This window comes from Suillus subalutaceus (genome assembly GCF_016647625.1).
Source record: "Suillus subalutaceus strain FC151 chromosome Unknown DFJ58scaffold_2, whole genome shotgun sequence".
Taxonomy (NCBI): Eukaryota; Fungi; Basidiomycota; class Agaricomycetes; order Boletales; family Suillaceae; genus Suillus; species Suillus subalutaceus.
In genome coordinates, this window is record NW_024540251.1 from 246323 (window position 1) to 268876 (window position 22554).

At 48.3% G+C, this 22554-nt stretch overlaps 9 protein-coding genes across 9 annotated transcripts; 6 read left to right on the forward strand and 3 right to left on the reverse strand.

The window, feature by feature from the left end:
- Positions 1 to 387: 387 nt before the first annotated feature.
- Positions 388 to 2252, forward strand: DFJ58DRAFT_720957 (uncharacterized protein; the record flags this gene model as incomplete). Its single annotated transcript, XM_041384753.1, has 9 exons — positions 388 to 412; positions 475 to 589; positions 641 to 817; positions 873 to 1057; positions 1201 to 1457; positions 1513 to 1545; positions 1598 to 1691; positions 1744 to 2043; positions 2104 to 2252. The coding sequence occupies 9 exons, from the start codon at positions 388 to 390 to the stop codon at positions 2250 to 2252; spliced, it is 1335 nt and encodes a 444-aa protein (XP_041250813.1).
- A 1854-nt stretch (positions 2253 to 4106) lies between these two features.
- Positions 4107 to 6740, forward strand: DFJ58DRAFT_754542 (uncharacterized protein). The gene is made up of 11 exons (XM_041388006.1): positions 4107 to 4323; positions 4368 to 4735; positions 4785 to 4870; positions 4921 to 5035; positions 5096 to 5178; positions 5247 to 5479; positions 5535 to 5613; positions 5667 to 5714; positions 5760 to 5884; positions 5944 to 6073; positions 6125 to 6740. The coding sequence occupies exons 2-11, from the start codon at positions 4555 to 4557 to the stop codon at positions 6590 to 6592; spliced, it is 1548 nt and encodes a 515-aa protein (XP_041250814.1). The 5' UTR covers positions 4107 to 4323; positions 4368 to 4554; the 3' UTR covers positions 6593 to 6740.
- A 194-nt stretch (positions 6741 to 6934) lies between these two features.
- DFJ58DRAFT_754553 (mitochondrial carrier domain-containing protein) lies at positions 6935 to 8867 on the reverse strand. Its single transcript, XM_041388007.1, has 8 exons — positions 8583 to 8867; positions 8507 to 8530; positions 8356 to 8403; positions 8085 to 8307; positions 7888 to 7944; positions 7370 to 7834; positions 7041 to 7320; positions 6935 to 6982 (listed from the first exon to the last, which is right to left on the reverse strand). The coding sequence occupies exons 1-7, from the start codon at positions 8631 to 8633 to the stop codon at positions 7298 to 7300; spliced, it is 891 nt and encodes a 296-aa protein (XP_041250815.1). The 5' UTR covers positions 8634 to 8867; the 3' UTR covers positions 6935 to 6982; positions 7041 to 7297.
- Positions 8868 to 9027: 160 nt separating this feature from the next.
- Positions 9028 to 10300, forward strand: DFJ58DRAFT_178312 (uncharacterized protein). The gene is made up of 3 exons (XM_041379063.1): positions 9028 to 9509; positions 9692 to 9952; positions 10073 to 10300. The coding sequence occupies exons 1-2, from the start codon at positions 9207 to 9209 to the stop codon at positions 9950 to 9952; spliced, it is 564 nt and encodes a 187-aa protein (XP_041250816.1). The 5' UTR covers positions 9028 to 9206; the 3' UTR covers positions 10073 to 10300.
- DFJ58DRAFT_740758 (phosphoribosyltransferase-like protein) lies at positions 10084 to 11520 on the reverse strand. The gene is made up of 10 exons (XM_041387102.1): positions 11284 to 11520; positions 11217 to 11223; positions 11132 to 11156; positions 10936 to 11066; positions 10831 to 10879; positions 10744 to 10775; positions 10533 to 10682; positions 10447 to 10479; positions 10375 to 10398; positions 10084 to 10312 (listed from the first exon to the last, which is right to left on the reverse strand). Exons 1-10 carry the CDS (start codon positions 11393 to 11395, stop codon positions 10252 to 10254), a joined length of 624 nt encoding a protein of 207 aa, XP_041250817.1. The 5' UTR covers positions 11396 to 11520; the 3' UTR covers positions 10084 to 10251.
- A 2-nt stretch (positions 11521 to 11522) lies between these two features.
- DFJ58DRAFT_178319 (RNA polymerase III RPC4-domain-containing protein) lies at positions 11523 to 13251 on the forward strand. The gene is made up of 6 exons (XM_041379064.1): positions 11523 to 11745; positions 11800 to 11812; positions 11868 to 12372; positions 12423 to 12544; positions 12594 to 12911; positions 12965 to 13251. The coding sequence occupies exons 1-6, from the start codon at positions 11570 to 11572 to the stop codon at positions 13169 to 13171; spliced, it is 1341 nt and encodes a 446-aa protein (XP_041250818.1). The 5' UTR covers positions 11523 to 11569; the 3' UTR covers positions 13172 to 13251.
- Positions 12940 to 16929, reverse strand: DFJ58DRAFT_178328 (uncharacterized protein). The gene is made up of 16 exons (XM_041379065.1): positions 16762 to 16929; positions 16415 to 16706; positions 16333 to 16353; positions 16227 to 16282; positions 16149 to 16176; positions 15794 to 16079; positions 15714 to 15734; positions 15454 to 15656; positions 15052 to 15400; positions 14978 to 14987; positions 14833 to 14924; positions 14676 to 14784; positions 14379 to 14615; positions 14122 to 14327; positions 13945 to 14073; positions 12940 to 13895 (listed from the first exon to the last, which is right to left on the reverse strand). The coding sequence occupies exons 2-16, from the start codon at positions 16528 to 16530 to the stop codon at positions 13332 to 13334; spliced, it is 2427 nt and encodes an 808-aa protein (XP_041250819.1). The 5' UTR covers positions 16531 to 16706; positions 16762 to 16929; the 3' UTR covers positions 12940 to 13331.
- A 725-nt stretch (positions 16930 to 17654) lies between these two features.
- Positions 17655 to 18615, forward strand: DFJ58DRAFT_754571 (transcription initiation factor TFIID 23-30kDa subunit-domain-containing protein). Its single transcript, XM_041388008.1, has 4 exons — positions 17655 to 18003; positions 18053 to 18117; positions 18172 to 18304; positions 18357 to 18615. The coding sequence occupies exons 1-4, from the start codon at positions 17749 to 17751 to the stop codon at positions 18447 to 18449; spliced, it is 546 nt and encodes a 181-aa protein (XP_041250820.1). The 5' UTR covers positions 17655 to 17748; the 3' UTR covers positions 18450 to 18615.
- A 2239-nt stretch (positions 18616 to 20854) lies between these two features.
- Positions 20855 to 21898, forward strand: DFJ58DRAFT_178383 (uncharacterized protein). Its single transcript, XM_041379066.1, has one exon. It carries the CDS (start codon positions 20938 to 20940, stop codon positions 21799 to 21801), a length of 864 nt encoding a protein of 287 aa, XP_041250821.1. The 5' UTR covers positions 20855 to 20937; the 3' UTR covers positions 21802 to 21898.
- The last annotated feature ends 656 nt before the right edge of the window (positions 21899 to 22554 follow it).

Genomic DNA, 22554 nt, shown 5'->3' on the forward strand with positions numbered 1-22554 from the left:
TCCGACTCGGACTTCCCACATCAGTGGCATTAGTCGGGTACTTGAATGATGAATCGGTGTGTGAGTCCTTGTAGTTACTGCATTCAATTGCTGAGATGACTGAGTATCGGAATCACTGCCCAAGTCACCCCCTGAGCATCCTTACTAGATACCAAACAAGTCTATCCAACTCGGAACTGCTTGCCTGAGTCGCTGAGGCATCCAACTCAAGTGGAATTGCCTGCCTAGTAAGTCACCCGAGTATCTATTGGACCGAATTACCCTATCCGAAACTCCATTCATCCATACTAGTGTCCCATAGTATCCGACTGGCGCACTTAAAAGAACCTCAATGCTCTGAAACTGACTGTAGAATCACTTACTCGTCTACACTCTGAACATCCTGGTATGCCTAACCAATGGATGCCGACTTGTACGTGAACTTTTGATCTTCTGTGATGTCAATCTAACTAACTTGTACTAATTGACTGGTAGCGCCTCTTGAGGAGATTACGCCTCACATTCTGCGCCTTTGGAAAGCTCGTCAGACTGACAAAATGATTGTAGAAAACTTGCGGAAGGTGATTGATACATCCCACTATGGAATAGGGTAAGTCGAACACCATTGATTGTTATTGTGTCCTGATTGTTGGTCATACAGTATTACGAAGTTCAAGGAGATACATAATGCCATGGGACTTCAGTGTACTCGGCAGCAGAACCATTCTATTGAAACTATCTGTGATGCCATGGTGGACCTTCGTGAGGCATTTCCAAATGCTGGTGCACAAGAAATGGTGTCCCTGCTCTTTCATGAGAAGGATATGAGCGTGTCGAGGTACTATTTGATTTGTTTCCCACTGACCTGCAGTGAATTTGACCCGCAATTACAGGAACATGGTCATTTCTTACTTTGCCGCATATGAGGCAGGCCATGTGCATCAGCAGAAAGCCCACCGGCTTCAGCGGAGATGCTTCTGGGCTGCTGGTGTGAACGACTTGTTCGCTGTCGATCAGCATGAAAAATGGCTTCGGTTTGGTCTCACGCTACACACAGGGATAGAACCTTTCTCCAGTCGTATTATGTGGATATGAGTGTGGCACTTGAACCGCAACCCCCAGCTTATACTGACTTACCATCTCGACACCGTTGAGAAATTAGGCCGTAAGTTGATTCAAATTGATACCCATGGTACCCTTTCACTCAGCGGTTTATCACAGACGTTCCAATGATCACTCAAAGTGACCCAGGATCTGAGAACTACGGAATTGCTAACACACACACCATGCTGCATCAAATGTATGATTCATCGCTTCAAGGCACATTGCAGCACCGGTGGATGCGCACCAAAAAGAATGTTATGCCCAAGGTTTCCTGGTCTCAATTACACCGTCGTTTTACTCCTGGTTATGAAACACTGTTGGACGAAGGCGTGGAAAGCAGTTGGTATGACAGCGATAATGTTCTTCAGGTCATGGTATTTTGATGGGTGTTTATTCCATGGCTCCAATGTGAATTAGATAGGTACCAAGACCGCGTCAATAATACTGCAAATAGACGCCAAGGTATTTTTTTTGGCAAGGTGTTGCACACCACTCTCACACAACAAATAACTAGATTCTCCCTCATGGCATGCCAAATCTAATATATGACTCCCCTGAAGACTTTGGGGCAATGGATTTCAAGGCGAGTTTCATTCTTCCTAGTACTAGTACATTCTTATATTAATACACACTAGCTAACCGTTGATCAGGACGGTATAGATCATGTACAACGCACATATGTCAAACCCAACCATCCAGTATTCGACTTGGTGCCTCAACCACTTGATCAATTTATTCAACATTGTTATGATGATCTTGGTCGGCCGCCAGTCACCGGCCAAACAGCCTGGCACATCTACTTAAATTTGCTTCACTCTATCCGACTTGCTGAACAGTTGCCGCCGATGGTTGATGGTGATGTTGATGAAGGCCACTTGCCTCTCCTCGAACATCAGAGGGAGTTGTTATGTGCCGATGATGCTTACTACATGGGTGGTGTACATGGAGGACTAGGTCTTGGTACGTCTTTGGTGTGATAATATAAACGAGCGCTATTCTAAATGGTCAGTTGCAAATTAGATGCATCTGACCATCGCCAACTGGATTCACTCGTCGAGCAGGATGAACCGGACCCATCTTTATTGCCTGCTGAACAAGTTGTTGAAGAGGAGGGGTTAGTTGCTTGGTTTTCTGACAAGGAGGAGGAGGATGAAACATATGAGTGGTAAACATTATAGCAGTGCTGGGAAGCACCAGTTCCCGACTCCAGAGTACAAAGCATAATATATTATGGAAGGAGCTTCTTATGGTACACGGAGTCCTCATGTTGCACTTTCCTATTATGGGTGATGTGACGGTGACAAAGTGAGCACGGCTGTCCTGCTTTCCATAGAGCTTTGATTATCACTGCCTTTTGGTGTAACTGTTGAGGGACAACAGTCTTGAATACTTACAGCATGTTCACTGATAAAATTTCTGGGTACTCGAACAAACATCAGTTGGACTTCGAAATTCGTCACGGCAAATCGGCAAATTGAACCATAACCTATCCTCCACCATAAATTGACACCGCCAAGCTCTGGGCATGTACCAAAACCTCTTCCGGCAACTCGGCATTGTTGCAGCCCGTCACGTGATGTTTGACGCTTAGGTAACCTTCAGTTCTGGAGCCAAACTCCAAACCAAACTATGCCGTGCTGCCCTGCAAACCTTCGCCGTCACGCCATTAGACAGTTTGTCGGTGACAAGGCGAGCTTGCATGTTGCCTGACTGTTTATATTGTCTTACCACAATCCCCTCAATCTTGAACTTATTCGCAGGTGGTCTGACTCAGATACGCTCGAGGGACCGACGTTTGTTGCACCTGATTGTGCTACACAAGGTTTATGCGGCCCGGGTGTATACGTTGCGTATCAGGCTCACAGTAGCTCAGTTTCTCACAGCCAAGCCTGTTGGGGCTACCTTGCGAGGTTCGTGGGTTCTGATAGATCGCCCACAGAAGCCGCAGCGTCTTGTGCACGAGCACGCGATGTTGTAATTATATAAACGCATTTGGACTTGGGGGATCTACCCTCTTATTGACTGAGACGTATCTTCTTAGGTTACAAGCTACATCACGTCACAAGTGTGGGTGAAAGAACAGAATTCTCCGTTTAGGTGTACCGTTTCGGGGAACTCCTTTGACACTTGCCTATCTTCGCCACACCCTCGAAACCACGATTGAAACGCGGAAGCTTAATAGAATTGATGCGACAAGTCTGGACAAGTCCTCTCAGTCCCTGAGAGCCCGCTGCAAGGAGCAAAACTCGTGCACGACGTATGTTCCATTTTACCGGCGGTTTCTCATAATACTGATTTTATCTACCACTATATCGTAATGGGATGTGCCATTTTGGCCAGCAAGCTCCTACGTGCCTACACCGCAGAAGCGCGTCATTATCTAGCTTTTGTATTTTCGACGGCTTCCCGCCGTGGGCAAAACTGTTAAAGATGTCGTCATGACATTCTTCTAGAATTCAGCGCTTACCGTTGTGGCACACTCTTGATGGCATTTTTAGGGTGGGCGGCCACGTCATGTTATGGCGGCAAACTCAAGGTAGAACTAAGGGAACAGACAGGCAGACCAGACAGACCAGACAGACGTGCATTCCCGAATCCTCAATCGCATCTGACCTCCTTGGGATTGAGCGGTGACTGTAACGGTTATTCTGCATATCTCCAGGGCGATGCACTGCTTGAGCAAGCTGGGGCGCTTTGACCTATTTTATAAATTTAGAACACTTGTGATTAGTAAATCGTTTACAAGCCTGCTCTTAGACTGACGAGAGGTGACAGTCTCGGAGTATAGATCGGCAGCCTCCACCGATTTCGAAGCGGAAAATTGTGGCGACTTTGTATGTAGGATCCGATTGTGAAGCTTATTTCCCCGCGTAAGGGATGGTTTTTTCGACCACAAACCCTGAGTTTCTACTGCAGAATAACCTTATCGCATCAAGCATAACTTGGCGCTGGTTCATGCGTTTTTGGGTTGCCGGAGTTAGACTTCACCGGTGCGTGAGTAATTACAATATCATGTACCTCATTTTCCCCCCACACTGTATAACTCGCAAGTACCATATGCCCTTGGTCACCGTGCCCCCTCGTGCCCCACGCTCCCGCCGGCTTCATTCATTAGCCTCTGCTCACAACGTGCTCTGAGGTTGTCATGCCCGCTGACTCATAGTTGATCATCTGGGACCCAATACGTGTCCTAATCAATCCAGCTGAGATCAATTTCCGAACTATCGACTTGATTCCGATGTAAGTCCTTTGAGGTCCCTTAATGATAGCGTGGACATTCACAGACATTTGCACAGATCAATGTTGGGTTTCAAAAGTGTTGGAAAACCACAATGTTGCCATGTTCCTGTCGGGTCCGGGTCTCCTGGATTAGCCCGGATGCCCTGATACGGACGATTCTCGCTTAACAGCACTGCGTTCTCTCATATGGGAAGAGAAGCTAGCCGAATGTCATAAGAATATTATTGGCACATGAAGAAAGCGATTAATATCCATTCCTCCTTGCACCTTAACATTTCTATCAGCCTCCACCTTTTTTCTCTCATTCCCTATCCCTCTTTACAATCTGCACTATCAGTTCCGTGGCGCACTTTCATGTCATCGTCAAAACGGAGAGCGTCGCTCGGCATTGACTTCATAATAGTTGGAGCTGGTACGTGAGCAACTTGCGGGTTGTCACTTTGTTCAATTGCCCTCGTTAGGTATTGCTGGCCTGGCTAGCGCGTTTAGATTATGCCAGGCAGGGCATCGTGTCCGTGTTATAGACAAAGCTTCAGGGCCAAATCGGGTGGGTCATGTGTGCGAAAGTGAAGGCAAACGCTAAACTAAATATTGTAGCGCGCTGGTGGTACACATCTCCCACCCAATGCTACCAAAGTTTTGGTGGATTGGGGATTTAAGGACGAGCTACTGAAACACGGACTAAGAACACGTGCTAGCACATTCATTTCAAGTAAGGAACTCGTAGGACGCAGTTGACGTTACACTCCAGCTCATAAACTGAACCTGGCAGTCGACACTGGAAAAGTCATAGGATGCCTCGAATGGAAGGAAGACGTTCTTCAGGAGACAGGAGCGGACTATTTGGTTATACGTGTAAGTTTATACCTGCCCACGAATCCTGAAAGGTGTTTATTCTGCTTCTATCTGGATGCCCATTGCAGTATCGTGACCTCTACGATATGCTGTATCGTGCAGCTGTCAATGCGGGTGCCCGTATTACATACGGTGCAACAGTCACCAAAGTGCACGCGAACCCGCCCCGCGTCGAACTTCAGGATGGTACCGTCCTCAAAGCAGATATGGTCATTGGGGCCGATGGTCCACGTAGTACAGTCCGCGAGGCGGTTGTAGGGTGGCCATGCGAGGAGGTGCCAGAAGGGCACAGTGCTTACGTGTAATCTGCCTTTCTTATTGTCACATGTCGCCACTGACAGGGAAACCTGGAGCAGTGCCATTATACCTCGGGATGTCCTTCAAAATGACCCTGAGCTCAGCGACCTGACGCGATTTCATGAAGATAGACCCGACGTACGTTGCCCGCCCTTTCCTTCCAATGGGAGTTCACATGGTACACATTCCAGTACCCGATATGGACTGGAGACTCTAGACATGTCATAGCCTTCACGGTGGTATGATTTTCCCTTCGTGGGTTTTTTGTGACTCAGCATTTACAGGCAGGAGGGACTGAATTCGCGATCCATGCGTTCTTGCCTGACAGCGAAGTTGACGGCATTGGCGACCAAGATGGTTGGGACGTGATCGTCCCTCGGGAACGGCTCCCTTTTCATTTTGAACCGAAGTGCGCTAGTTTGATCCGGTATCCGCATCATTGAGCTGACATCACCATTGTGTGATAAGATTGCAACGCTTGCTGGATATACCTGCTACGTATCAAAGGGTGCGACTTTTCCAAAGAGAATGTGCCGAAGAATGGACGGACGAATCGGGAAGGCTGCTCCTGATGGGAGAAGCCGCACATCCGTTATATGTAAGTCCATATGAGTTCAGAATTCCAATTGGTGATAATAATTATGCACAGCCTTGCGTTCTACAAAGTTGCAGTATGCAAATAGAGGACGCTGAAGTGCTCGGCACCCTCTTCTCTCGGTTACGAGCCTGGGATCAATTACCTCACTTGACTGAAGCGTTCCAGGAGTTGCGCGAACCTCGTACGCGCGCCATATTTGCAAAGGAGACAAAGGCTTTTGATACAGTATGGGTGGCCCCTGGGCCACAACGTGATGCGCGAGATCAGGCCCTTCATGGCATGCTGGTCGAAGGGCACAAGGGCTGGGACGAGACCAAGATGCGCTGGCAGTGGGATGAGATTTGCGAGGTCTTCGGCTACAATGCGCGGGACGCAGCTGAAGACTGGTGGGTCATGTGGGGTATGTTGAGGGAGAGAAGTATAACAAGGGAAGAACATTGTCCTTCCAGTTATACTGTGCCTTTCTGTATGGGGGCAACCGTCACACATTACGCAGAGCCAGTCGTCTTGCGAAACTGACCTGCGGTCACGGTTTCTAGTTGCCAGTTATAGACATTCTGTGACATGCATATGTAGAAGAAATGGAGGAAGAATTATACCCAATCGCCGCTATGTACTACCGTATGATACGTATACCCCACTCAAGCAAAACATCCTCTGCATGTCATTCAAAGGATTGATCAGCTTCTCAACTTCCGGGATGTCAGCTAGTCCGCTTGTGCGAGAATTTAGTGTTGAACATTTTGCCAACTCACCAACTTCTACTCCCACCGTCGAGTCCGAAGTCCAAATAGGGGGAGTTGGGTGGGTAATTCCGAGCCTTCTGATATATTCAACGTGGACATCAACAATAAGTCGCATGGTGTCAGGAGAGCCGAGCCACAGTAGCTGTTATCATACTCACAGTCTGTAGGTCTGCAGTCGCATGACTTTTGACATGAATGCGCTTACTTATCATGGCTCATAGTGCCATATGCACCGAGGTTCTTTGGCAAACTGGACTCAATCTATAGTAATCTCACTGGTCTTGTACTGAACCTCTGGATCTGACAGGTCTCTGCGGGAGCATGCGGATCTCAAAAGACTGTCAGTGTTATATAGCAGCTGACTGAAATAACCTGATAGTAATGTAGCGGAGAAAAATGCGATAGTGATGAAATGACACTAATGTGGCATCATGCAAGTACGGTCCATGTCTTGCTGTCTATGGAGGACGCGATTGTATCATTGCTCGCGAATAGCAACCTCTGTAAATAACATGAGTGGGTGTTCAACGAACCAAGAGGATAGACTTACTGAAAAACTCATAAGATAGCCAACATAACGCGTTACTGGGCATGTGCGTCAAAATTCGTGGCGACATTCCCCGACCAAACCCTTTTATTCCATCTCTCCTCCATATTATACGAAATGCATCCAACATTCCGCCGACTCTTCGAATCTCCGGATCATGTGATGAGCCTCTGGTCTGCAAGAGGGTTTTCGCAACATCCAAAGGAGTGGTAACACCTGCCGCCACGCCGCCTGCCACACCACCTGCAATCATATGTGTAACGGGCGAGTAGGAGCACGATGGATTTAGGAGCTTTTTCATGTGTTCATAGACTGTGAATTGCACGGCCGTGAATGGGACTGACATCATCAGGGTTGTGGGATACGAGACATAGAACGCGGCGAGACCCTCTTTCCGGTACACGACCTGCAATGCAGTAAACACGGAGCGGAACTCCGACTGGTGCACCTGCATGCGTTGCTTGATGACTATAAAAAGCGTGATGGGTTGGGGAACGCGGCACGAGTAGCTGGGAGCTCACCATCGAATGGGTTCATGAGGGCGTCGCTAGCAATGGTGGCGGATGCACCTGCCAGTGCTGTGAGAATACGATGATGAGTACATGTTGACTACATGGCAGACAGCCAGGAAATTGGAATGCAGACGCGGGGGATAAAACAATATGGAAGGGAGAGAAGGTGATGGTCAACAGGGAATGAACACGAATGGTGCACATACATGTTGCAAGCCACTGATTTCCAGCAGCATTTCCGCCCGCTAATTCCTTGATCGCCTCATACGTCCCAAAGTGAACTGCATGTGCTGGTCCCGCACCCAATATCACTGAGGAGACTCCTCGCCATAGAGCTCGCATGCCTTCTGTAGATGATATCCGAGTGAATGCATTTCCGATCCCTGTGTAAACAGCGGCAGGTGACGTGGCAAATACTTGCATTCGTGTCTAAATGCCTTGTCAGCCTCATGTGGTTGAACAAAGCTTGGATCCTACTTTTATGCTGTCTATTGGGAACATGACTGCATGTTCTGTGATACCAGCCTGAGCGAAAAGTTCAGTATGCGTCCTTGAGACATTCCAGTGCGCGAATCCGTCATAAACGCCAGCGCGTGATACGTGAAGTGGGTACCAAAACTGAACTTACCAGAGCACCGGCGAGCATGTTAACCTGTAGTTCTAGTTGGTGCAAATTTTACTAATAGATCAGCTAAATGGCTTACCCCAAGGCTTGCGTCGGATGGGAGTGCCTCATAGTCGACCCCTTCAGCCATCCAAGTAGTCTATGTAGAAGAAAAGAAGGACGGTGGAAATGGCTGTTTTTTTTCGCCGTACTAAAGGAGTAACGGTGCACGACAAAAACTTCGAAGGATGACCACCTTGCCGTACAGAGACTGAGTGAACCAGTGTCTTTAGTGCGGGGACTGTTGGCAGGACTTGGCAGAAGTCAACCTTGTGAGTCTTGGTCGGAAGTATGATCGTGCAGAAAAAAAACGCGACTCGTCAGCCACCGTGAACAGTAAATTATTTGGGTCTAATTTTATTTACGTGCACTAGGCTAATAACGGACCGCGTGATACCTAGCGTCATCGCGAGCGACGTCGCTCCACTCGGCGTGCTACCCCGAAGCGAATGATAACTTTGTCACAACGATAGTGCAGCACGTGGCCTCTCTTGTCTCCGCACCACACGGTGCTGCCAGGCTCAAACCTGCGGCTGCTTTCTGCTTTTCTTTCTTCTTGTCTCTGAAATTTTTCGTCACCCTAGAAAATCTTGATTTGCTTGATCTCTATTTTCTAGGCTATGTTATAATGTTCGGCTCAGTGGGCTGGGCCTAGATCCTTGCAATGAAGACAAGTCCGGCGAGGAAGCAGGCCATAGTAGAGGGCATCCGAAAACGCTTCCGAGCCGCCCTCTCAAATTTACTCATGCAGAAAGTTTACCGTTACAAACTCGTCCGATTTCTCGCCTATCTGGGCAGGGAACCTGATAAGGGGAGAGAATTATCTACTCACCTTGATGCGCCCTGCATTCTAAACCCTATCTCTCCCATTGCTCTTACCCGCACCTTTGCTCACGTAGATCCCCGCACTTTTACTCACGTGGATCTCCGCACTTTTGCTCATGTGGATGCCTGTACTATTGCTCACGTAGGTACCCGGAACATTGCTCACGTGGATGCCTTCAAGCTCTACCTCTTCTTTCCAATGCCGATTTCCTCACCTCGAAGTGTCGCTCTGCGGCTCTCACAATCTGGGATGAGGTTCACTTCGCTGCGTCGCTCTCATTCCCACTACCATGTGAATCGCAGCTCACCCCGGCACTCTTGCAGGTTGGAGCCGCTATCGGGGTTTCCACCCAAAAACTATTTGCTTCAATAAAGCAAACATTTCCTTTTGTCCTCGCTACCGATACTAAGACCGCTGCACGACAGCATACACAAAATTTGGTGCAGGTCGTGGCAGTCGCGACGCACCTTTCACATGTAATTTCAATTCCTTTCAGGCTCCGTCCTCCTATGGTGGAGTCAGGCTTACTTAGCGGGCGACTCCAGGCTGAATTGGGGTTGGCCTCTTTCCCGTCGCCTTGCTAGGTAAGTTAATTTGCAGTTTATTCCTTGTAGGCCTCCTTTCCTGTCGCCTTGCTAGCTAGTATTTTGATTCATCAATTAATGGCAGTGTTTGCTAATACCAATTCTCGGATTAAAATTTAGTTCTGTTTTCAAGTCCATCTGCATGTCAAAAATCATGGACAGATGTCATGATGACACGGATCGAGAGTCTTTTGCACAAGTGAAATTGATCACGACACGGACGTGGCCCAGAAGTAAATACTTTATAGGAACAGGATGGGCAAATACATCTTGTCTCTAATCTTAGTGCTCATCGACTGTCATGTAGTCTTCTCCTTCTCCTTGTCCTCCTTTGCCAAACGGTCATGCTCCTCGATATCACTGAGGTCGAAAAAATACGCTGAATCATTCATCACCAATGAAGATTAGGAAAGGACACTCACATAGCTTCCCACGGATAATCAAGCCTATATCTCGGTTAGACTCTCATAAGAAGTCAAAGGGCTAAATCTTACCACACATCCTCCACATCAGCACCTACGAAGTATCTGGTGGAAAATATGTGAAAATATGTGAAATTGACATTTGTCGTGGTACTCACGGGATATTTGGTGGCAGCTTTCCAAGTTTTAGCTTGAGCTTGTTGTGCACCACAAAGACCGCAAACTTGGTGCGTTTCGAGTCACGCTCAGACTCTGGAAGCAGCTGAAGTTCTGTTTCAACATCTTTCTGGAGCTCATTCAATGCGTATCTGCAGAGTAGATAGGACGAGCGTGTGTCAGGTACAAGAACTATTTTTGTCGAGTTCTTACTGGAGAGTTTTGCGCGAATCATCGACTTCGTCCTGATCAGATTATCGATTGGATTCATATAATAAAAACCGAGGAGTTAAAGCTTACAACGATCAACACTCGTCTCCCGAGCAACGTTTTACCCGGGTCTGGTCCTCTGTCGAGATTATCCATATTAATATTAGATCGTGTGTATAATCGATAACGCCGTACAGCCACTGGGTGCGAATAACTTCGCCGCCGAGCTGCTCTGCAGTTGTATCAGGAAGAGATTCATAGAGTGAGAGACCGATGGCTTGAATGGGGATATTCCTTTTCGTTGACGGGTCTTTCAGGAATGTGCGCTGTGAGACCACGTATGAGGCGGATTAGAAGGTCGGTCGGGCCGTATCGCTTGTGCGCGACATACCAGTACACGAGCTGGGAAAAAGCCACTGTCGGATGAGAGTTAAGTTCAGATCATAATAATACTGCATAGATGGGACAGAACTGACCCTCCCCCTTTTCGTGGAGAATACGAGCATTAGAAATATAATAAAAGTGACTATGAGTTTAGCGTACCGATCGCGATAAACATGTCTGGCTTGAATTCAGACGCAATCTTGTCCGAGGCTCCTCTGATAATGTTGTGTATGTCATTATAAGTCGACCTGACGTGTTCCGGTTCTCCCATTGTGTAAGAAATCGCGAATTGGGCGTAACTGCAGCTGAGCGCCTGAATGTGGTGCAGATCGTTTGCTAGTACTTGATCAAAGGAGTCCGAAATGCAGATAAACACGTGGCTGTGCAGTACATAACGGGCTAAGCGCTGCTAAGCGTGACTTTTTCACGATATTTATCTGGTTTTATGGCAGACGGTGGATCTACGAGCAACACGGGCGCGTCCTCGACGCCATCAGGCACTCCTGGACCGTCCGTACCAAAAGCCATAGGCAGTTTGGCCAAAAAGCCTTCCGATGTGACCAGACAAGGATCACAGAGGCTCAAGTTCGTGCCCACACTACCATCACGAAGAAAGAAAGAGTGAGTCAACCCTGCCAAGTCTAAATCCACAGTCGCTCATGACGTTAATACCAGGGAAGTTAAACAGGTATGTGTCGTACAGTACATATACGCGAATTATCACCATCCTGAACTTGACGCAGGAAGCCCCTCCACCAACCATCCCTAGTGCATCTACCGATCGAGGGCGCGGACGTGGGCGGGGAAGGGGCAGGGGAGGAGAAGGTCGTGGTGCCGCTCCCCGTCCACCTCCAGTAGAAATGACTGCCAGTGGGCCATTCGCTATGGGACCTGCTCTTGCAGGCACCTCAGCACGGCGCAGCGCTCCTCGCTCCAATTTTACACCCATCGTTCCATTGGGACCTGGAAATGCAGCTGCTCTTGGTGCTGGTCTCTCTGGAGCTGCCGGTCCTTCGTTGAAGAGGGAGACCAACGTCCTCGTCCAGAAGGAGATCAAAAGCGAGGTTGACGACGATTACTACTCTGATCCGGACGAAGGTGTCGAGATTATCGACATGGAGAACGTGAGACAGATGGACTGGATGGCTCCAGAAAGCTTGCGCAAAGAACGTAAAGAAAAGAAGAAGAAAAAGGTCACTCAGGTGAAGATTGAGGATCCATCGTCACCTTTAGGTATAACGAACAAAGGTAGACCTTTCCTAATATTTTGTTGCCACCTGAAACTCAGATAATCTTAGATGAGGCTGTGGACATCGAGGAAGTGGATTTGGCTAATGCCCTTGACCTTAGCGAGAGCGAGGAAGAGGAAGAACTCGAGGACCTCATAGATGATTTCGCGCTCCAGGGTGAAGCGGAACAGGTCATTATCCCAAATCTCCATCTGGTGCTCGCGCTCATTCTCAATATAGGACGCAGACATACGACAAGAGCGTCTCTACTTCTTCCAGTTCCCTGAGCCGTTCCCAACATTTGTTCCCAATATCCCGTCGACCAGTCCGACGACAATGAGTGTTGATGAGCCCCCGTCAGATAGCCGTCCACGTAAAGTGTCTTTCGCAGCAGACGTAAAGCCACCAGGTCCTGACGTAGATCCAGCGGGCGCATCCACAGGACCAGAGGCAGAACAAACGAAAGAACTACCAACAATTGATGGTGTCATCGGGCAGCTCGAAGTGTATCGCAGCGGGGCCGTCAAAATGCGCCTGAGTAATGGCATCCTCATGGATGTTCGTCTAATTATATTTTTGCTCGTATCAGTCGTGCTGACAGTTATATATAGGTAACTGGCGCAACTCAGCCATCGTTTTTGCAGCAAGCTGTCCACTTGGATCTGCAAAACAAACGCTTGCACATCATGGGAGAAGTCAACAAGCGGTTTGTCGTCTCACCAGACATAGATACGCTCCTTCATGCGATGGAGTTGCGTGATCAAGCCGAAATTAACGCCATGCCAATCGATGACACGAATTTAATCAAGATGAACTAGCTTGTAAAAATCAAGTACTGTAGAAAAAAAATGTGCAGAAGACAACGAACAGCGAAAACGTGTGTGCGACAAGAACGTGGAAAGAGAGTGCGACAGCTAACGAAAATACGATGGATGGTTATGTATAGTCTGGAATGTAAGTCGTGACGGACGTCGTGGACTAGGGTTTCATGACTCCTAGGTTTTTAATATATTGTCGCCAAACTTCCTCCTGGTTGTTATTATGATAAGCTTCGTTGACGTAAAAATTCTGGGGTGCCACCTGCTGATATGATGATGGTCGTGGTTGTGGCGGAGGCATACTCGAACTGGGACCTGCAATACTTTGATTGGACTGCGTATTGGGCATCATGATTGCGGCTTGCAGCGCAGGGTCAAAGAACGGTGAAGGCGCGCTGATATCCTCCTGCGAAGTTGAGGCGTGGCACGGTTCGAATTCCCTCGTGGCTGGCAATACGAGATTGGGATTTGCCAGTGCTGCGTAATACATGGATGCATCAGCATCGGACGGTTCTGATGATTGTCGGTCTGAATCAGATGCGCTTGCACTTGAAGCTGGCGAACTGAATCGCCATGACGTGCCGGTAATGCCGCTATTCCGGGGTCCGAGCACGTCTGGATCATCAGAATTTATGGATGACCGACGGGATCGTGATTGTCTGGTATCTCTCTGCGCGACCTGGAGGGAGGTGAAGGCACGCTCACGCAGCTTGTGGAGGACAGGCTAGGAACGCGTCAGAAAGAATGCAATCGTAAGGCTTGAACTGTACTACCACAGTTGCCGGAGGCCGACAAGGAGACGAACCCTCTTCGTAAAGCACAATCCCCTTTTCCAGTTCCTGCAATGCATCCGACGCGAGAGTACATTGTGGACTATCCACCACTATAGCTCCGAGAACGATCTGCTCGCCACATGAGATGCGTTGTCAAAGTGAACTGCATAGACTTACACATGCAGAGAAGATGGCCGACCAGAAAAACCACGTTCGATCCGTCGGTTGTGAATGTACTCGGTACAACCCATTAAGGCTGGAGATTAACCGACAAGCACTGCGATATACAGCTAAGACTGAGGGCGCATATTTGTGCTCAAGGGGGTTGACAGGGGCCTCTCGAATAGCCTGTACGAACCAGCTCCGATGGATGTACATCAGATCTGTCGGTCATTAGTCTATCACTGATCCAAGGCACAATGATGCCGACTTACTTGCTTCCCTTTGACACAGTGCGGCATATTGTTGCATTGCCCTAGGGGCTTCTGGAGACCAAGAACGCCCCGCTTCTGAGGCTTCTATTGGTGATTGTAAATGCGACGGCAGGCTGAATTTCCGTATCTTTCGGTCCAACTCAAGCAATGTGGAATAGCTTGGAACACGTGTGCTGAAGACATGTTGCACAGAAATCCCTAAGCAGCTTGCCGAGTAACGGACCTTCCAGGCATGCCCTAAAACACGTAAAGGGGTGGGCATGGAACGCTTCGCACAGAAAATTGTTAGATGCTTACATCCCATTTCAACCGTACCTGAAGGTTTGATCGTGGGGTCGAGGTCTTCTGGAAACCAGCAGTCTGTATGGTTGATGCTCAATGCAGGTGGGCGACCATTGAGGATGCTCTTTGAAACAGTTCAGCAAACAGAGAGATCGAACATCAAAAAACGCACTGTCCACGCGTCGACCGTGTAGATTTCCCAAAATAAAACGCGTCGTCTTTGTATTTCTTCCTGACCTAGACCCCACCCAGCGTTATCGCGTTCTGTGATTCGTCCATTAGTGCGAGCCACCGTTCTGGTGCGGGGATACACTTACGTAGACCGATCTGTGCCACAGTGTGTAATTGTGAGTTCTTTGGTTCTTCGAAACGGCCGCAGCACTATGCTCACCAATTGTGCAACTCTCGCCACCACGCCCATAAGAAGCCACCTACCTTCGTTATTCGTACGATCAGACTGGTAGATATGTCCGAAGGTCATGAAGAGGGCCTGTACGGTAGCGCAAGTAGCATCTTGGTAGATCGGATCGATAGATAGTGCTGCGCGGGAAAGGGCATGGTACTGTTCGGCAAGCACCCCAGAAGATAGTGATTGTTCGTAAAGGACTCCTGAGGCAAGGACGATGAAAAATACGGAAAGTCGGTGTGAGTGGATGTTGTTGACGTTAGGGGAACCGGTGTGGCCATACAACGGGGTTAGAATATTTGTCATGAAGTCATCTCGTACGATTGCGTCGAACCTGAGGTTACGTGGGTTAATGAACATCGGCTGCAACGTGTACGATGAGCTCACATCCATGCAACATTTCGATAATATAGCTCCATAAGCTGCAGGGCTCGTTCACGAGAAGGAAGAAAGGGCAAGAAGAGAAATTTCGTATATTGACTGTCCCTCAGACCGAAGGGGTATGCATTGCAGAGATCGATGATTTCAAATGGAAGTCCCAAGTATTTGGGGTCAGTTGAGACACTCTGCTGTGGTGGATAACCTTCAGGCTGTTGTGTGATGTTTACATGAACGATGTTGTTTTCTGAAAATGAAGTTCAACGAACCGGAAACAATGGTTGAAAGTACTGCATGGTTCATATAGTCAGGGGCTTAGTACAAAAACGACCAGAATAGGTTGCCTTACCTCTGACCCAACAGATTCGCCGTGGTATTTGGTGCGACCATCGACATCGATTGATAAGGATCCGATGCTTTCTGATACATCGAGAACTTCATCATCGTAAATAGTCCGAAGCTCGGGCAGTTCAGCATGTTCGTGTAAGTGGGAAGGAGTTTGCAGGAGAGGACGTGGCTCGCTTCTACCACGATTGGATTTCTGAGATTCATGAAGTGCTTCTTCAAGCTCTTTGATTCTCCCTGCCATATTTTTTACCTGTTCCGACAGCCGCTGAGCATGAGCCATGAGAACCCTTCCATAAGTTAAAGTTAGATTCCGACTCGGAGTCGGAGCTGGAGGTAAGCAGCCGAGATGGACTCACTTGTTTCCTTTCGTGGCGGCGAGAGTCCCTATAGCGTCGCGGATGAACGAATGAAGATTATAAGAGTGAAGTTCTTACCCTCTGGACAGATATTCGCACATCCACGTCGTATACATGACTGACACGGGAATACCCTGCAGAAGTCAGCTATCGAAGTGTAGATGGACTTGCTTATTGGGCTTACCTGTCGCACTTGAGCTTGGATCTGGACGAATTCAAGGTCAAGTAGGACTAGTGCTCTCAAGTGAGTGGCGGATATGACATACCGGCGACATTCCGCGCATGACAACCCGGACTTTCTGACACCCCCTACTACATTATCCATACTAGGAGTGAGGCTCCTAACGCGTATACTGCTCTCGGCGTCAATATTCATGGCCATAGTGGGACATATGTGGCGTGATTCAAATGTCGTGAAGGTGAACAATATAGGTATGATGCGGTAGGTATTCAAGTTGAGATTTTGGCCGTGATTACCTGGTTTTAGTGATGAAGTCCCCTTTCCTCTTCCTAGCAAGACGCACCAGAGACCTATAGGGTAGCCCGGAGTTTCACTACCTATATTCCGGACGCCATGAGCCAACGTGGTGATCAAGGCAGTAGGAAGAGTTACCGTGACCGCGGTAGTGGAGCCAAGACAAGATCACGTCTCAGTTTACAAAAACGCGGATTTAAAATGGAGGACTCGGATGATCGACTGTCTTATGCTGCTCCGACGATAGACTGCCGGTGTCAACCTACATTAGACCGACGGGCTGGCCATATTGTTGTTATATAGATGCCCAAGTTGTAAACGCCCGTCAAGTTCACCCACATTTAGCTTTATGGACACTAACGTACACCTTAGACTCACTCAACATTCACCACAGCCGCCTTCGAGCAACTTAAACGACTTTTTCAGAATGGAAACTTGTGAAATCACTCAAAGATACCCGTAGTTGGCTAAACTCAAGAGAACTCGAGGCGATTGCAACCCATAATCTTACGTTCACTCTCGATTCCGGCTCGCACCAACATGTAATTCTAAACGGTCTTTACAAGCACTGACCCTGACAATTCAATACCTATCGTGGCCGTCGGCATCCTCGTGGCAAACATTCTCGCCAATCTCTCATGGGCCAGCTGCCAGCATCAGATCGCGTAAACTGAATGTCCATCATGAAGTAAATTTAAACATGTTGCATTAACTAAACGTAGTACATTGGACTGCCTTCCATGCTAAAATGGAGTATCTATAGAAAAAAATTGTCAGCGATCGTCGGTAAGTCAATACAGATATAGGAAAGGAATTGAATCAGTCAAAGCGGGAAGATACTGCCAAAGCAGCTCCCCCGAAGGTAGCTGAGATAAATTTCTGCACCGCAGGGTGCGCTCCTGCTAAAGCCAAATGCCTCAAACATCATGTACAACACTAGTACTGAACCCAACGGTTCAAGTAAAAACATAGATCGATGTGAAAGACTCACAAGTCAGAATCGCAGGTCGTCCGATGGAATGAAGATGGAAAAAAAATGCATGTGGGAATATTTTATACTACCGCCATCTCGCCTACTAACTCCGACAGGCTTCTTCCGGCGCTCACCTCACTACATCATAGATCATGTCGACGCCAGGAGCATTTGCAGACTCGCCAACGGCACAATCCCAGTCTTCTCCTTACGCATACTACCCACCGGGAACTTTCCCTGATGTATCTCAGCCGCAGTCCTCCCAAACCGCTACTACTACGACTGCAGGCTCAAGCTCCTCTACAGCCCCAACAAGTCAGCCACAATCGCGTCAGGCAGCCGAAGAGGCCCGCAAGGATCGCACTCTAGCTGAATTCCTTGTTATGCTTGACGATTATGAACCCTTGGTACGCGTGTAGCTTTCGTAATCCAAGTGGAGTTGAAAGTGCTGTCCAGATTCCCAATGAAGTAACAGACTACTATCTCCAGAGAGTAGGGTTTGAATGCGAAGACGTGCGGCTGTGAGCATCCCAAGACTTTTTCTGGTGTAGACTCCTTACGTTCATTCTATACAGGAAACGCCTGCTTTCCCTCGCTGCACAGAAGTTCGTATCAGATATTGCTGCCGATGCCTACCAGCATGCCCGTATACGTACGAACGCCGTCGGTGGCCGTGCACGAGGCCCCCTCACTGGACCAGGGTCAAAGGTACGTCATTGTCTTTCACTAGCCTACCTCGCGTAAAATGCCTCGCTTCTAGGATAAGACGAGGACCGCGCTGACCATGGATGACTTGAGCGCCGCGTTGGCCGAGTACGGCATTAATGCTAAAAAACCAGAATTTTATCTGTGAGCACGCAGAGGAGTCGCTTAGATTTATCGTTTTCATTATCACTTGTTCCGATGTATTCTAGATAGTAGCAAGCACAGTAAACCAAGAGCAAGCGAAAGGGGGAACACTATGAACTCGCATGGACTGTCTTCCCTTTGTAATCCGCGGATGTCAGGTTGAAAATGACACCGCTTGTGAATGACTTCGTTGCTGTTCTTGCTCTTTAGTGCCGCCACCATTGAACCTGTAATAGGAAACAAGCTGCCTACAGTGCCTTATGGCCGCACTATATTTTCGGAGAGGCGTACGCAGAATGAGTGCGATGCCGATGCAGGTGTGACTGTAATGTTAACTTCTTTGAACTTGACAGCTTCATGAGTTTAGTCAAGATTCTACATGCGCTTCACAGGTAGGAACCGCATCTACAAATGTAGTCGCTCATTGACCAGTTCCCCCGACCGGAGAAGAATTTACCGGGTGGAAATTCTACCTGCTGTGCAAGTCCATCGAAAGGTTGAACGTTGAGGTATAAAGTCTTAGCAAGTACGTCTCAACCTTTAGCTTTAACAATCACTACGACTAACCCCAACCCCTAGCTCGACATCCAATCCAGCTGGGCCCCCTTTGTACCCTAATCGGACACGATTGAAATCCATTTATCCTTTCACCCGAGCGTATTCCTTCCATTCTTCTGGGTCTACCCGTGTTCGACGGGACTGTCGACCTTTGGCTTGCCCTTTGGATCAAAGCTCCTTTCGCATCGGCGATATATTTCTTCACAGACGACAGGAGCTTACAGCAGACCTGCTGGATCTCGCACGGTCACAGTGCGCACCGCTAAAAATATATATAAATGAACTTGGCATGAATCAGCTAGTCAGTTTTCCGTTCTTGTTTTTTTTGAGGAATTCCCACACGATACAATAATTTCACAAATCAGGGGATCATTGACTTGAACTTCGACTACCAGATAGGGATGTGTTACACAAACTTCATCCGTCGGAGACCGTTCCAATTCGAACGCTCGTTTGCAGGCTTTGGGCCAGGAATGTCTCACCCGAATGGAAAGAACGATCGGGAGACCTCCTGTACAGTGGCTACGCACACATATATGAATCTGACTCCCCACTAACATGGGATAGTTCCAAGACTGTCATTTCTGCTTGACTGATGACCATAAATCTTTGGAACTGTGGAAATGACATTGGCGCATTGGTAAATCCCAGATACTTACTTTGCCTGGGTCTTATGTATCCGAGTCTTGTTCGCTGGAGCTTGAGTCACAACTTCGGGAGGGACATGCAGCACTTGCAATCGCATCTGTAATGCTTTCAAACAAGTGCCGAACAAAGGTCGGTCAACTGTATCGTGTATCGGGAGAATGTCGAAAATCTCCTCCCTCGGTTCACCAACCAAGCGACAGAAATTCCAGTAAACGACACGACATTTAAGCATGTATGACACGGTGGCACCAGCTGTGCATTCTCCACGTTGTACTTATAAGTAAGAGGCTGAGGAGAGAAAGAGGGTAGCCAGCCTGAGTCACATTTCACTTGCGCACACGAAAGTATAAACTAGTCCATTGTCTGTCAAGTACACGTCGGTAAAAGGCAAAAGAACTTTGAACAACGAGAAACAGAAAAGACTCAGACTAGAGGTACGTGCAAGACTGCGAGCGGTGGGTTCCAGTGGTGATCTTCAACTTTTTGAGAGACCAATAGGTTGTTGCAGGATTCGGTCGTAGGGGACCTCTGACATCGAATATTGCGGAAATGCTACATAGGCGGTGACTAGAGACAGTGTGTGGGTGGCCAGCGGGAGCCTTCAACCTCGTGAATTGCCCCCGGTCGTAGGGGATAGCGAGGGAAGCCGGTGCGCGTCTTTCGGGATGCGAGTAGCGTTGTGGATTGGCTTGTACCGCTCTAGTTGGGGTGCCGGCGTGGATGTGAGGCCGAGCTTGGCCATGGCATCGGCCCAGCTATCAACAAGAGCCGCTTAGTTGACGAGGATCTCATCGTGGAGTGGCTCGAGACTGAGTCATACTGTGACCGTGTGACGAGTATGAGAAGCGAAAGGCTTTCAGCGGTATAAGGCACAAGTGGGGAAAGTTGAAACCATCAGACGTTCAAGTAACCACTGGCAGATACAAGATTGATTTCAAGAGCGCAATACCAAGTACATATATACGGTACGTTTTATACTGTATTGTATTGAGTGGCTCGTGATAAAAGAATCAAGCTTCAAGCTTCAAGTGTCAGATCTAGACTTCGGTTTCATGTGGCAACTTGAAGTCTTGAAGGGATTCAATCATTCAGACTAGGCTCTCTCTGATTTGGACGTAATCCGATAATCTGGACCACCCGTCACGGTCACACATACATGAGGCCTACCTTGCTGTAAACGCATTGTGCAAAATCACTGCCTTCTGGGCATCGTGTTTAAACCGTTATCAATTTGTGATGCTCTCGAAGTACGGTCCCATTTTTCGTGAACTCCTTGCTCTCGTTCCATGGAATATCCTACTGATGTCCCAGGTCTGTTTTCCTTGGGCGAGACTCAACTTACCGTTGCGGAATGGAGGAAGGTGCTCCTGTACAGCAACTTCCCCCCGCGGTGTGTCCTTGAGCGGCTCACATTTTGCAAAGCTACCAGAGGCAAAGAGCATGAATTTATTGTGCTGTATTTTCGTCATTGGAATGCCTCAGTGCCTGCGACCGCGCGTCTGATTGTAGAACGCGCTCTAAACCCATACCAAATGGACGGTCGTTCCATGATCATGCATTCGTCGAGCTTTTCAGCTTTACAAATTTCCTCCTTGATTTCACCAACCTCTTTACAAACTTCCGCCATTGATTCTGTTTTAATCACCTCAAACACCGTTCACTCACACTGGGAAACGTACCTGGGTGGCAGATATGGCTCGTACAAAACACTTTGCACCCTCGAATTCTCCGCCACATCCTGCCCCTCGGCCACCCAGATATCTGTTCTCTTATTCGTTATAAACCGCCATGCTCCCGACTACCACCTGTGGAAGTTTCAGTGTTATTGGTTTGCCATGACTATCTGGGAGACCATAAAACAGCTCTTCTCAGGATATGTCGAAGCGGCCTGGAAACCTGGGCGCTCTCAGTGCTTCGGGTTTAACGCAGTGGATATGGGAGACAGTGTGAAGGTCGTGTGTCAGGAGTACGTTGATGAGTGGACGCGCTTCGACAACGAAGCCGAGAAAGAGAAGCAACCTGAGCAGGAGAGGCAAACCAAACAGAAGTGCCGAGCCGAGGTTGCCAGAGCACAGCAGGTGAACCCTTGGTGGAACAGGACTATGATGACAATGTTACAGTTATGGGCGGCGGCGTTTGACTCATACTAGCCTGGGTTGTTTCGATGTTTGGCTCATGGTCTGGCTCCGCACCTTGACGCCTTCCACCGTCAGGAGTTTATCGAAGATCTGTGATCCTTTTCTGTACTATCAGTGATTGCCGTTGCGCGGCTCGTAAAATTTTGTACGAATTTGCATCTACTATAGAACATTTCTTGTGTATCAACATGTAGTATATTGTCGTCTATCTTGTCCTGCGGTATCCGAGTCTGCGTGCATGGTACCTTGCAGATGTCAAAGAGCTGCATTGAAACAAATGATAGTTCGAGTGCGAAGTGTCATCCGTGGCCCATGTGTCTTCACAGACAGCAGATCTGAATGTCTGGTTCGTGCGCCGCGCAAAGGTCCCATGGCCATCCTCTAGCATAGACACATCATGCCGCCACCCATGCCCTCTGGGCAGATTATATGGCAGGATGCCGCGGGACCAACATACCGATAGCTGGGCGACTTGAACATACATGTCATGTAGAAAATGCGGTTGGGAGGATGTGCACGTGCAGTTAGGCGCAGTGCACGATTAGGTCCGAGTCAAGATGTACAGACTTCTACCAGGTGTCCGAGGAATGGATGCTGATAATATGTGTGGTAGAATGTCCTTCGTACAGTACTACCAGGATCTGCAGCTAGGACTTAGAGTCGCACGTTTCTAGCGACTTCTCAGGGTATGGCAATCGATTATCAAAGTAGCTTCACGACACTAGGAGACAAAAAGAACTTCTAGCGATGGCCTATTTGAAATTA